General features: G+C 35.8%; 2 protein-coding genes across 2 annotated transcripts; one reads left to right on the top strand and one right to left on the bottom strand.

The window, feature by feature from the left end:
• Positions 1–1,401: 1,401 nt before the first annotated feature.
• Positions 1,402–9,443, top strand: LOC107814473 (cullin-3A-like). The gene is made up of 2 exons (XM_016639901.2): positions 1,402–2,128; positions 6,777–9,443. Exons 1-2 carry the CDS (start codon positions 1,965–1,967, stop codon positions 8,815–8,817), a joined length of 2,205 nt encoding a protein of 734 aa, XP_016495387.1. The 5' UTR covers positions 1,402–1,964; the 3' UTR covers positions 8,818–9,443.
• Positions 9,444–10,106: 663 nt separating this feature from the next.
• On the bottom strand, positions 10,107–14,377 carry LOC107814479 (uncharacterized). The gene is made up of 10 exons (XM_016639911.2): positions 14,180–14,377; positions 13,916–14,029; positions 13,007–13,089; positions 12,213–12,296; positions 12,067–12,142; positions 11,897–11,969; positions 11,510–11,583; positions 11,179–11,272; positions 10,641–10,735; positions 10,107–10,535 (listed from the first exon to the last, which is right to left on the bottom strand). Exons 1-9 carry the CDS (start codon positions 14,292–14,294, stop codon positions 10,672–10,674), a joined length of 777 nt encoding a protein of 258 aa, XP_016495397.2. The 5' UTR covers positions 14,295–14,377; the 3' UTR covers positions 10,107–10,535; positions 10,641–10,671.
• Positions 14,378–14,625: the final 248 nt, after the last annotated feature.

Below are 14,625 nucleotides of genomic sequence, written 5' to 3'. Positions count from 1 at the left end.
TTCTTCAAATCTACATTGATTTTCGTCCTACAAATGGGGATTATAACACAACATTATTAATTAACAAGTTGCTCGCTTTCACTGCACAACCAATAAAATAATGAGGTACTCAAAGTGGTCCATACTTTACATATAACTATATTCACTTACAAATCATAATGTGTTGATATCCCATGATGCACATTATCTTGTCGATGTTGACTCCCGGATGGACCACCATGATCCAACACACTAAAACTAGGCATATTCCAACTGGCCGTTGGTTCCTAACTTGTAAAATTCATATCTGGTCGGTACTCCCCGTGGAACATACGAGTGTTAATACAAATTCAATACACAAAAATATACATCGTAACACAAAGGAAAATTGAAGTTTACCACTCGGCTTGTGGATTATGTAAACTAAGGGAGAAATTATTTCCTCGCTCCTCATTCGCTCGTGGAGATAAGTTTAGATCAAGCTTAACTCTTTTAGCCGGAACCTTTTCAGCTAAAACTGCTCCAAAATAACCACCCGATGATTGAGGGATATCCCTGCTTTGCGCAACTTCATTATTGCGAACGTCTTCGGCCTTGACGTACATTTCTAGTAGTTTTATCACAATAAATTCCCGATATTCATCCGAAGTCCTCAAAAAATCTCTCAGAGTTTCATCGTTTTCGATGTTAAACTCAGCATCACAAGCAACCCCTTGCGGAGTCACATAATATGAATATTATCTGGTTACTTTAATATTTACCGAACGTTTGCTCACACTCATTTTTTTACATAACAACGATACCAATGTATCATACTCCATTGTAAGTGGCAACTTAACATGACACTGTGGAGATAAACTATAGCTTAGTGAGTTATTCGCCACCACAACCTCCTCCCCTCCCCCTCCCAATATAATGAAATCATAATTCTTTGCTCTTCAGACATTATGACAAAATGCAAAACAACTTAACGAAGAAATATTTCACAAGACTTGAGAATATTTCTGAATGGATTTTTACAAAATCCTTAACGTCTTTAAATAAGGCAAAAACCAATTCGGGGGTCGAATTTTTTGAGATATAGAGCCTTAAATAAGGGCGCTATACCCATTTGAATTATTGTTATATCAGTTAAGCCTAGAACAATTATTGGTGGGCCCACAAAATATGTTAGCGCGGTAAGGAAGAGCGTTATATATATAACGCCTTTTAAAAGGGCGCTATGCTTAACTGGGCAACTGACCGTAAAGGTATAGCGCCCTTTAAAAGGATGCTATATATAAAATGGTCACCATATTTTTTTTCTACATATTTCGATTCTTTGAGTGCAAACGAACTACATTTTGGTTCCGGACTTCTTTGTTTTAATTTTCTTTTTCGGTGCATAATATATAATTTGAGACGAATATATATAAAGCAAAATAGTGCAGCCCATTTGGGCATGAATCCAGATACCTCTTCTTCTATTTCAAGTTTTCCTCCTAAAATCTTAAACCCAATTGGGTGAGATTTCTTTTACGTATCACTAAATCTTCCTCTTTATTCTTCTTTCAAAACCCTACTCCTCCATTTTCCTGCTTCCCTTTCTTTTTAAAAACCTTCAATAAAACATTAGTTCTGAATCTAATAATCTGTCTTCTTGTTTTTTTCCCACTTTTACATTGATTTTGTTCATTTAGTGTCTCTAACTTTATTGATCTTTCGTTAGAAGTGATTTCTTAATCCTGTGGTTGTATAAAAATCTCTACTTTTTGGTTGAAATAATCAGTTCTAAATCCAGCTATTTTCTTGATTTTCTCACTTCATAGATTAATTTATTCATTTAAAGTCTCAATCTTTATTTTAAAAAGCCTTTTTCTTCTTCTTGATAGTACTATTGTTCAGGAAAAAGGATAGTTTTACCTCATTTTTTATTCAGATTATTTTCTGGGGGTTAGGTTTAGTTATATGATTTTCTTGGAGTTAGATACACATTGATATATAGGATGAGTAGTAATCAGAAGAAGAGGAATTTTCAGATAGAGGCATTCAAGCACAAGGTAGTGGTTGATCCCAAATATGCAGACAAGACTTGGAAAATACTGGAGCATGCCATTCATGAGATTTACAATCACAATGCTAGTGGACTCAGCTTTGAAGAACTTTACAGGTCCAAATCATTTCTTTTATATATATAAAACTTATTTTTCTTTTTTATTTTCATGTGGTATGATGATGACATGAGTTGAGCTTACTTAAATGGAAAAACAAGGTCAGTGAAGATTCATACAACTGACCCCACCTTGTTTCGGACTGAGGCGTAGTCATGTTTATCTTACAATGAATAGATGATCACAATCTCTGATAAAGTAGGCAGTTACTTAATTTGACTGCTAGAATATAAATATTACTTTTTACTTTAATAAATCCTCTAATTGTGGATAAGTTGGGGATGCCCACAAAGGCAAGCACTATATGTGGACCTCAGGTTAGTGTCTTTCCTATTGGAATAAATTAGTCGTGAATAGAGTGGAATGGTTAGAGAGAATTAAAAAGCCAACTCCAACTAGTTTGGCGTTGATCCGTAGTTGACTGACCAGGTTGAATTATTATTCACGGGTTAGTTAAACCAAGAAGGACTAGTACCTAGTCTGCATATTCAGTTTCCTTCCGTTGTTAGTTGCTTGAGTTTATTCAAGACCAAGAATGTGGAGATAATATATAGTTTCATTTAATTTAGTTTGTTGCAAACATAGGGCAATAAACTATATTACATGCTTACCCTATGTCTGCAACGAGCTAAATTATTAGGTAGTGAGGAAACTATGATCAGGGAAATGCTTTCTTGTCCTCTTCATTGCTATCTAGATATTTTTTGCCTATTTCTAATTTTGTTTGAGCTCTTTGCTTGTCCCTATTAGAAAGGTTATTTGATATCTTATCTATATTTAAGATAATGTGGATCGCATGAAATCTAGGATTTATTATCCTTTCTATCTACTCTTCATGCTCTCATCATCACGGTATGATACCGAACCTTGATTAAGTAATAAGTAGTGCATTACGCTGCATATGTGTCTAATAGCTGCTCTTGCATACAAGTCCATTATACTACAGTGTATGTGCACGTGTCATATCGTAAAATATGTCACCTTTGAAATGTTGTCGGCGTGTAGGTAGTTACTATGCTCATAGTACTTAAGAGTCTTTGGAATCAAAATTAGTGAACGGAATCTTTTCCTCTTTACCATTCTTGTAGCATGTCTAAAGGTTCAGTAATTTGTGTTATTTCATAGCGCTCATCTTTCTTTTATTTGATCACATGGACCATTTGAAAGAGGTGTTTTTGAGCAGATATAGAATATCATTTACTAGTTAGTTGGATGTTGGAATTCTGTATTAATTTGGGTTGATATGTCATTATTCAAGAAGTCAGTTTTTTTAGGAATGGCTACAGATCTCACAACACATTTTGATTACACATCTTTTGCTCTTAATATTTTGCCCAATGTAGATCTTCGTTATGTCACTAAGATCTGCAGGTCATGTTGGAGACGTATCCAAATAATTTCTATCTGTGATAACTATAATTTAAAAATTTCTATGCAATAAATTCTGTGTCTTTAATATCTAAATATGTTAAGATTTAATATTTATAAAGATGGATATATACTACTTTACCTTATCAAAATAAAAAAAAGGATGGATATATATTAACATTGTTTAATCCCGTTAAGTGATTCTAAAACTGTACCCAATCTTTGATATTCGACCAAATCAAATTTTCTCATTTGTCTTTTTAATTCAAAAGATAATTTGAGCATACAGAAGCCTAAGTAATTGAATCTTTTGAGTTGTTTAGATCTAACATGTGAAAATTGATTAGAAGGATATTTGACAACTTTCGTAATAAGCTTGTATAATTCAATGTTTTCTTTTCGTCCAAGATGCACATCTTGTCAAAAGACCTGCTTCCCGGACTGATTTTGATAATAAAAAGGAGTTGTCGAAAGCTTTCTACTCTAATCGAGTCCAAGTTGTTCCAACACTACTTTGCTAGTAAATTATTTGCCTTCTAAAGTAATTTAAATGATGCGAAGCGAGGGGTTATCTCTTTACGGGTGAAGGCATGCGCTTTAGAGAAGTGTGTGCTTCAAACAATGACATGCAAAGCACTCTCAATAAGAAGTGCTCGGTTCTTTGAACCTCAGCTATGAGGAGTTGAATTAATATTGGCCTTGTCGTATATTGAATGCTGAAATTAGTTACTCCCTTTGGTTTTTCATTTTATATGTCTTACTTTGACTTGGCACGAAGATGTAAGAATGTAAAGAAAATTTTAAATCTTGTGGTTTTAAACTAAAGTTTGTATAATAGACCAAAAATATCCTCTCTTTTTTTGGGGGCTTTGATGGGATATCAACTCCTTCTATAGTTCTTAAGGCTAGATATCTTCTATGGTTGTATAGTTGGCACAATTTAGCTCCTAATGGTTGTCCTGTTAGCTTTTTTGATTTTGTCAGTTCTTTAGCTCTTGCTTAGCTCTTTTTTGTTCATAGCTGACTGTCCTTTATGTATTCTCTTTTGTACTTCTTGCATCTTGTGGATGCCATCTATAAATTTCCCCTTCATAAAAAATATACCAAAAATACCCTTTGAATCATATGGTTCTAAACATGCCATGTCATTCATATAATGGAGTATCACCAAAAGTAAAATGGGAATGCTGGAATTAAAAACTTACTAATACAGAAAGATGACATTCCTTTTGAAACAAACTTAGAAGGAAAGTAAGGCACATAGATTGAAATTCAGGGAGTATTTTAATTGCAAGATTATTATAGTACTGAATTCATATGTTTGATATTCTTTTAGTTTTCTGTAAGTTGCACGCGTCACTTCAAAGAAGTTACTTCACACTTTTAACTTCTAGTCTGATGGACCTTGTCTTTTGTTGTGCTTTTCACTTAAAAAACACTGTACTAAATCTCACCGTTAAGGCGTTAACCCTAATCCTGACAAGCACTGCACCTAGGTAAGTAGCTTATATGGATCTTTTGCTTACATGTGAGGTACCTAGATTTAGAAACTCAAAACCGAAAAGAAGTTTGATTACTGCTCAACGGTAGCAGGTAAGTGCTTTAGAATATATCGTATTTTGGGGGGAAAAGTTATGATCCTACAACTTGTTTAGTAGCCAATGATCACAAGATAAAATATGATTCCATTGTTTAATTCCATTTCTATGATTAGCTAAATGATTAGTACCCTTGATTCAATAGTTGCGATTTCAGGATCCAATCTATTTTGCGGAAACAACAAGTTTTCATCCCTTTTGTCTAGTGGGGAGAGTCTTCAATCCATTAAAGGATCGAATCAGGAATAGACTATGACATGACCTTTCTATCTCAGTCTTTTCATGCTCTTTGCTCGGAATCCCTACCAAATAACCATTGACAAATCCCCCATCCATTCCATATATCTATTCCTCTCCACATCGTATGCAGCCTATTCCTTTGCAATTTTTGCATTTCAGCCATTGATACTATTTTCATTTCATTCAAATTCCATTAAGTTGGCATACCAAACATGATTGAAAATGGTTTGGTGCATCAAAATTTATTTAAGTGTATACTAGTCCCTAGAATGAGACCAATTGGGCTTGGAGTTTAGGATACTAAAGTATCATGATCTTAAGCTCACAATCCATCTGCTACTTATGAAAAAAAGGGGAAAACATCACAATCCATATACAATATCGGAGTGGTAAGGAGGTGTGCACAAGCTGGCTCGGACACCACGAAAAAATATATCGGAGCTGTAAAGGTTATTCAATGTGTATTACTAGAAGAGGTAGTAAGGAAATTTCTTATGGGTTTAGTGGGCACTCAGACATACATATTATTTGCAAACACTGAAATTTTTTTGCAAATCAATGTTTGTTTTACAATTTTGTCCATTATTTCAGCTCCAACTTGAAATAGAGAATTTGAAGTTGAAAAGCTCGTTTAAGGAGTATTTCAAGTGAAACAATGGTTTTAACCTACGAAACTTCTACATTTTCCCATGTGAAACTCATGTACGAACACAACAACTTCTAAATACTCTTTTTTCAACTTCAACTTCAACTTCAAATGCTCATTTTTCAACTTCAACAAAATACAAAACACCTTATATAAAAAAAAATTGTCCAAACAGGTTATCAATCAATCGCAGCATCTAATTTTTAGACTCTTTCTCAAAAGGCTTTTGTAAAAAAGGACTCAAAAAGCTACACGACTTTAGAATTCAAAATCTGGTAGGAGCAATGCCTAGAGTAGAAGTAACTTGTCAGAAGACGTGCATTCCGAGTGGGCCCAAGTTCAGTTATTCACCGCTCCATTGTCTTTCTTTGTTCTGTAATTTGGATAGATATTTAAACTGGAGGTTATGGAGTTTGTTACTTTAGGGTAAAGAAAGAGGAAGACTGTTGGTTCTGTTCATGGAGAAATCATGAGCAAGCAGAGGCGTGTGCAAACTTCTTACTGCTCACCTCATTCTTCCTTCTGGACTGAAGTTCTGAGATGTCGTAGGGTGAAATAGAATTTCTTAATGCCCAATTTTTAACACTTATCATATCCTGTCATTGTCTCTGTGTTTAGTCTGTGTGTTTGTCGTTATTGATATGTAATGAACCTTTACAATCTTAAAGATCTCTTTCTTTGCTGCATCCTGCTCGTTTTCTTCATTTTCGTTTCCGGCACTGTTTAGTTCCTCTCTTTGTTTTTGTATGCTTGAATATACTATTCTTGATGTTGGGATATCTTCTGTCAATGCAGAAATGCTTATAATATGGTATTACACAAATTTGGTGAGAAGCTATATTCTGGACTTGTATCTACAATTACCTTCCACCTACAAGAGATCTCTAAATGCATAGAGTCAGCCCAAGGTGATTTATTCTTGGAAGAGCTGAATAGGCAATGGGCAGATCATAATAAGGCATTGCAAATGATACGGGATATTCTGATGTACATGGACAGGACCTTCGTTCCAAGTACCCATAAGATCCCTGTTCATGAACTTGGGCTGAATCTTTGGCGGGATAACATAATACATGCGAATAAGATTCAGATGAGACTTCTGAGTACGCTTCTTGGACTGATACTCAAAGAACGGGATGGGGAAGTAATTAACCGGGGACTGATGAGAAATATAATTAAGATGCTAATGGATTTAGGACCATCCGTGTACCAGGAAGACTTTGAAAAACCTTTTCTTGAAGTATCAGCTGATTTTTACAGGGCCGAGTCTCAGAGGTTCATTGAATGTTGCGACTGTGGAGACTACCTCAAGAAAGCTGAAAAACGTTTAAACGAAGAAATAGAGAGGGTGTCACACTACTTGGATCCAAAGACTGAAGCTAAGCTCACTAATGTTGTGGAGAAAGAGATGATTGAAAACCATATGCCTAGGCTTGTCCATATGGAAAATTCAGGTACGGTGAATATGCTTCTTGATGATAAATGTGAGGATTTGAGAAGAATGTACAACTTATTTCGTAGAGTTCCTAATGGTCTTGCAACAATAAGAGATGTAATGACTTCTCACATCAGAGAGATTGGAAAACGGCTTGTTACCGATCCTGAGAAGCTGAAAGATCCTGTCGAATTTGTCCAGTGTCTCTTGAATGAGAAGGATAAATATGATAATGTAATAATCTTGGCATTCAACAACGACAAGACTTTCCAAAATGCCTTAAACTCATCTTTTGAATTCTTCATTAACCTCAATCCCCGTTCTCCCGAGTTTATATCATTGTTTGTGGATGAAAAATTGCGAAAAGGCCTTAAAGGAGTCAGTGAGGAAGATGTGGAAGTTATTCTCGACAAGGTGATGATGCTCTTCCGTTACTTGCAAGAAAAAGATGTGTTTGAGAAGTATTATAAACAGCACTTGGCAAAGCGACTGCTTTCAGGAAAAACAGTTTCCGATGACGCTGAAAGAAGTCTGATTGTTAAGCTGAAGACAGAATGTGGTTATCAGTTCACTTCCAAATTAGAGGGCATGTTTACCGACATGAAAACTTCTCAGGACACAATGCAAGGATTCCATGCAGCATATGGTGCTGAATTGGGTGATGGCCCCTCATTGGTTGTCCAGGTTCTCACGACGGGATCTTGGCCTACTCAACCTAGTATCACATGCAATTTGCCAGCTGAATTGTCAGCCCTGTGTGAGAAATTTCGGTCGTTTTACCTTGGGACCCACACTGGTCGAAGATTATCCTGGCAAACAAACATGGGCACAGCTGATCTGAAAGCGACATTTGTTAAGGGCCAGAAGCATGAGCTCAATGTCTCTACTTACCAAATGTGTGTCCTCATGCTTTTCAACAATGCTGATCGGCTAATGTACAAAGAGATTGAACAGGCCACTGAGATCCCTTCGTCTGATTTGAAAAGGTGCTTGCAGTCCCTAGCATGTGTTAAGGGAAAGAACGTCCTCCGGAAAGAACCCATGAGTAAGGATATCGGGGAAGACGACGCCTTTCTTGTCAATGACAAATTTACGAGCAAATTTTACAAGGTCAAGATAGGAACTGTAGTTGCACAGAAGGAATCCGAGCCTGAAAAGCAGGAGACACGTCAAAGGGTGGAAGAGGATAGAAAGCCCCAGATTGAAGCTGCTATTGTGAGGATCATGAAATCCAGGAAGGTATTAGATCACAACAACATCATCACTGAAGTTACAAAGCAATTGCAATCACGTTTCCTGGCAAATCCAGGGGAAATCAAGAAACGGATTGAGTCACTTATCGAGAGAGATTTCTTGGAAAGGGATAATACAGATAGACGATTGTATCGCTACCTTGCATAAGAAATGGTCTCACGGGTATTTGTCTTTTTGAACTTGAGCAAGTCATAATTAGAGGCTTTCTTAAGTTTCTTCGGTAGAATTGATATGATTTATTGGAATTTTTCCCTACTGTCTTTTAGTAGTATCTACAGCAGTAATTGAGTTTCAATGGCGACATGCATATGCATTTGCTCTGAGAGAAAGATACAAGTATCGTAACACTCACTAAAAAACTCCATGTTATGAGCTAAACTGCCATGGTTGAGTTGTTAGTGCAGCACTGCTCTTTTGTTATTGGTTATCTGGTTTCGCGTAGAGAAAATATGTGAATTTTTGATGGAACAGGGCAAAAAGGGCTATCTGCAGGCTGTGCTCCAAGCTTGTATCAGTCGTAACTGGTAGAGATGGATAAAATGATTAATTGCGGTTAGCTTATCAAAGTTCATGGGTAGTAGTACATGTCATTCATTAGCACTCATTTCCCACTCTAGTTTTTAAGTGCTTGCGAGTAAAAGAATTACTCCCTTTATTCCACTTAATGTGGCACTATTTATTTGTATGTTTGGGAACAATTAACTTTAAGCCTTTTATTTTATTCTTAATGAAATGCTTTCATTGCCGCAGAAATTTCGTGGCATATTTAAGAACATAAGTTTCGAAAGTCCTTTTTTCTGTCGTAAGTTTCGTACCAATCAAACTATGCCACATTAAATTTAAATAGAGGGAGTATATGTTTTGGGCTTGAAAGAAAAAAAAAATTGGGACCATGTAGAAGCGACAGAATACAAGTATAATTTTTCTTTTTCTTTTTCAGATTGACTAGACAAGGAGGAGTCTGTGTATTAACAGTAACATTCATAATATTATTTCGTTGGTAAACTCAGATTCTCTTTTGCCATTACAAAAGTTCTTCAAAAGATGTCTCACTTCTCGTATTTTGTTCATGACCAATGTGGAACAACTTAACAACCAACTATTAAATAAATGTTTATCAATATTTTTTACGTCGCCAGCACACTGAACTTGAACTCTTGTATTATCAACTAAGACACAGACTTCTCATTCTTTATGTGATTTCATCCCTGGCTTTCTATACTAGAAATGCAAACATAAGTTGAGGAGTGCTTCCACATGACTTGTAAAGGAGGCCTAATAGTAGATTAGCTACTTCATGTTTGTCAATGGTAGTAAATAGTAGAGCTTGATTTGCCAAACTAGGACTGAATGAATCCTGAATAGCACACAAATTTAGCCAGACAACAACCAAACATCAACCTTGTAAAACTAAAACAGAATATAGCTTTGGAATATTAGATCAAAACAAATTTGATTATTATCTCAAGTTTTGTAGGGAGAGAAGTTGAGCCAAAATAGGCTATGCAGAGCTGAGAAATTCCAAACGAACGAATGTTGGGGTGACTTTTCATATTGATTAGTGAATCATTTCGTTAAAGGGATACATTTTTGAATGATCTTGCCCTCTGCCCTCTGCCCTCTGCCTTTGTGGAGATGGGGAGGAAGTAGCATCTCATATGGGGTTTTATTATTATAACGGAATATAGCTGATCACTGAATCACTATGCAGAACTCCGAGCATGAAGCTTATTAAAAGGCGCTGCAGCTTAACTTTATACTTTGGAATTGAAAGATGGTTGATTGATGGAGAATATAATGATCACAAACAGCAATCTTTTGATGCTTCCATCTACAAGTAATACTTGGTTGTAGTCTAGTTCTATCTGCCAGTTATGAAAATAACAGTAGATATTAGTGACATTTATTAATAGGAGATACCGTTTAAAAAGGAAATGAAAGGAAAAAGGAATAGAGTTTCTTTTCCTTACCTTCCAAATGACAGAGCCACTAACCAAAAAACTATGCCGTTGTGAGAAGGCGGTTCTGTATATCTGCAAATGACTTCACGTCTACACCCCATAGCCTGAAAGGCATAATTTTGTGAATGAAAATTTCTTAACCAGATGACAAGGTCACACTCTCTGTATGATTGGTAAAAAGTAACAGAAGACTTTCTTTAAATGCTTCTCCTGATTTGGTATTCAACAGTATCTCCTATTAATAAATGTCACTAATATCTCACTGATGTTTCCATAACTGCAGATAGAACTTGAATACAATCAAGTATTACTTGTAGAGGGAAGCATCAAAATATTGTTTCTTGTGGGTGATCATTATGTTCGTAATCAATTATCTACCTTTTAGCTGTTGAATACCAATTATCATTTTAACAGTTAAAATGATGGTTTTGATGTAGCAACTACAGCATTAAAACTAGTTTCTTCTCTTTCTTTTTTCTTTGCGCTAGATATTAGCTATATCTAGAAATTGTGAAATTTTGAATAAAGCAAGGCATTCAAAAATTACCAGCAGTCAATTCCAGCAGCATTTGCTCCTCCTTTGTCAGCCTTTTCATCATCTCCAACGTGAACAGTTTTTATTGCTTCTACACAGATCTGATCTACAACACCGCAAAACATGATAAGGTCAATTTTTTTATAGCCTATTTCAGGTGTAATTGACAAATGTGTTAATATCAAATTATAGTTTTGATAAGGGGGGGTCATACCTGACAAGAGAGATGTTTAAGAGTCCATTAAAAAGTTAAACAAACGCAGACAAGAAAGAAACAAAACTAAAGTAGAGACGCCTTCTATCATCATGCTAATGAAGATAGATTAGTTTTTGATGCACATACCTAGAGCAGCTCCGAATATCCTAATATCTGGTTTTTCATATCCAACCTCTGAAGATATGATGACAGCATCAAATCTATAGATAGAGAACACAAAAGAACATATTTTTTTTTGAGAAGGATCACAAAAGAACATATAAACGAAACATCTTCTAAATTTCAAGCAGGAGTCGACCCTGCCATTTCATACAGATGAGAATGCTCTGTAAGTTCATAGGTTTAAATTTATATAACTTTTTCCAACTCTTTCAATGCTAAAATTTAAGAGCATTTGAAATGAGTTATTGGCATTCATAACTAAGTAATATAATTGACTACCGACATAAAGTAGTTCAAACTCAGACTGTTATTTAACAAGGAGCAAAAGTATAAGAAGGTATTGATGCTTACAGATACAACACATTCAGCTCTTTCAATATCTTCGTCAACCGGGTGTCAAAGTTGGAAACTACGGCCAGCTTGACTGTCCAAAGTCCAGTACTTCAGAAACGAAAGGATTGGGAGAAAAGTTAAATAAGTAAATCTATATCAGAAGCAAAGTAATGCAGATACATGATGACCTCCGGAACGTTTCAGAATTGATATGGTGTCATAGGCTCCAGGTGGAAGATGCCATGCCTCACCACTTGCATAGTGCTGGTGAAAGCAAAAACTTCAGCTAAAGCAGTCTAACTTCCGATTTCTATAATATGTTTTAGAAAATGACCTGGTATACTTCTTCAAAGTAAGTATCTTCGCTACAACCAGTTGCTTCAGTTACGACAAGCTTCCAGAAAGGTCGTCCATCATCCTGTCAGTTGCACTTGATCTTCAGTTGATTGATAATTCCAAAGGAACAGTAATCTGTGATGAAAATATGAACTTTTTAACCGACAATTTTACGTATCTTTTAATACTTTAGTGGCTGAACATTCAACTAGAATTTTCTGAATGAGTGAGAGACAATGGAGGTTCAATGGCCACAACTTTTTTGCTTCAAAAAAAAAATACCAAATAATCCACTCAATAGGTCACCCTGCTCATACAGAATATGCAGAACACACTTATAAAGTACACATCAACAGGACATTTTCCACAAATAAGTAGTATACCAAGAATTCATACATCTTTGTAAGGATACCTGAATAATTTTCGTATTTAAGGTCCTCTGTCCACAACAAAGGCAGGGGCCGCAGGGAAAATGTCAAATTACTTGATTTCCTAATTATCACTTTCTTTGGCTAATTATTTCTAGAATGCTATGTGGAAGAATCAATTCATTACAAGCTGAAATGGGTTGCTAATATTTGTATGGGGGGAGATCAGCGAGAGAAAGGCCCTCATCTCCACCCCCAACCCCACCCCAAGAGGGGTATCACCAAGAACAAAACATATCTAACACGAGAATATAAAATTAAATTTTAGTTTTGAGATAAAAAAATAAGACCAGCTAAAACATATGCTGGTTTTCCATGTGACAAACGAGCATGAAACACAATGGAGTGACATTGGCATAATGACCTGATAACGTAGCTTTTCTGGCCATGGAGCAGCAAAAGCTCTTTTGAAACCTTGCTTTATTTCAGCTGGAGTAGTTGTCAGCCCTATAATTGGATAAAATACTTTAGCAATCTCTCGGAAGAAAAATAGACATAGTAGTCTGCTCTCAACCTTTTTCTGCACTAGTTGACAATGTTTGCTTGAAGAAAGGGCTGAAATCACACATTTAAGCCTCACTTCTTAACTTCAAAAGTAACCATTCTAAAGCTGGTCCGCAGTTTCTGTTGTTTTATGCTACACCAAAAATAGGACTTCATCTAGATACCACCAGTGAATTCCAAGTACTAGTTGCTTGATCAATTAGCTAAATGCAGGGGCGCACGCATGAATTTTTGTAAGCGGTGTCGAAATTTATAGAAGAATGGGAATAATAAAGTTAATTATCATACTTCTAGACAAGAAATAGCTTTCGTCTATTGGTTTTGTTGAGTCTTAAGTTAGAAAAAGTCCTGAATTAAATTCTATTTCATCAAAAATTTTAACCACATAGATTCTCTCAAATATTTGCAAAAAAGATGTGCTAGTTGAGGTTAGAACCTCTCACCTCTTAGAGCAAAATTAAGCACATAATCAATGCGCCAAGAGACAATTTATGTCAAGTGGTGCAATTTTATCTTTACTTATGCGCTTTCTCACTATATTAATACATATATTTAGTAAAAAAAAAATCGATGAAGCGGTGTCACTCGATAAATGTGCATCCGCCCCTGGCTAAATGCCAAGCCAGGCTCTGCCAAAATATTGATTGGATATAAAGATAGCTACGGTCAAAATATATCTCCTCTTTTAGCAGCATAGAACCTACTAACAGAAGTTTCCTTAAACCTCTTAAACCCCTCCTACTATAGAAAAAGGAAGGAACCAACAAACCGTATTTCTTGCCAATGGAAGCATATGTCTCTTCAACTGGATTTGTCAATTGCAAAAGTGTATTTGCTGCATCCAAAAGCAGTCCATCGTATGCTCTCTTCCCCATTTCTTTCCCTGGCCCCACCCACAAAATTCAACCTTATAATTACACTATTCACTGCACAGTCAGTTAATTGATGCGAAATTGGTATAAACATATGCATTTTCTAAGTGTATTGGGAATTAAAGCATAAAAAGAAAGAGAAATGAACCATTATAACGAACCGGTGGGATTTTTGGTAGAGGAAGAAAAGGAAGAGCATCGAACAGTGAAGGCCCCATAAAACTTCGCTCTGATTTTGAAAGGATTTAGAGTTCTGAGAAGAGCACCGGCTTCCATTTTCCACTGTTGTTTTGCTGACAAAAACTACAATGCAAAAGTTCAATCTTGCCGAGTGATGAAACCCCCCCCCCCCCCCGCAACACACAACACCCAATTTCACTTTTAACATGTTAAGTACCCGGTGCGGATAATTTAGCTTAATAGTTATCGGATTATAAATGTACTAATCCGTTAGTCATCCAATAAGATAACGGATAAATTAATATCGCATTAATAATTATCGGACGGTTATCGGGCAGCTTATTGACTAAACCAAATTAAAATTTTTTGAACAATTATTTAATCAATACCAACAGTTTCAAATCTTTTAATACTATCAAGATCTAAC

Source organism: Nicotiana tabacum, chromosome 18 (genome assembly GCF_000715075.1).
Source record: "Nicotiana tabacum cultivar K326 chromosome 18, ASM71507v2, whole genome shotgun sequence".
Classification (NCBI taxonomy): domain Eukaryota; kingdom Viridiplantae; phylum Streptophyta; class Magnoliopsida; order Solanales; family Solanaceae; genus Nicotiana; species Nicotiana tabacum.
Note: the sequence above shows the minus strand (reverse complement) of the source record. Positions and strands in the feature narration are given on the sequence as shown.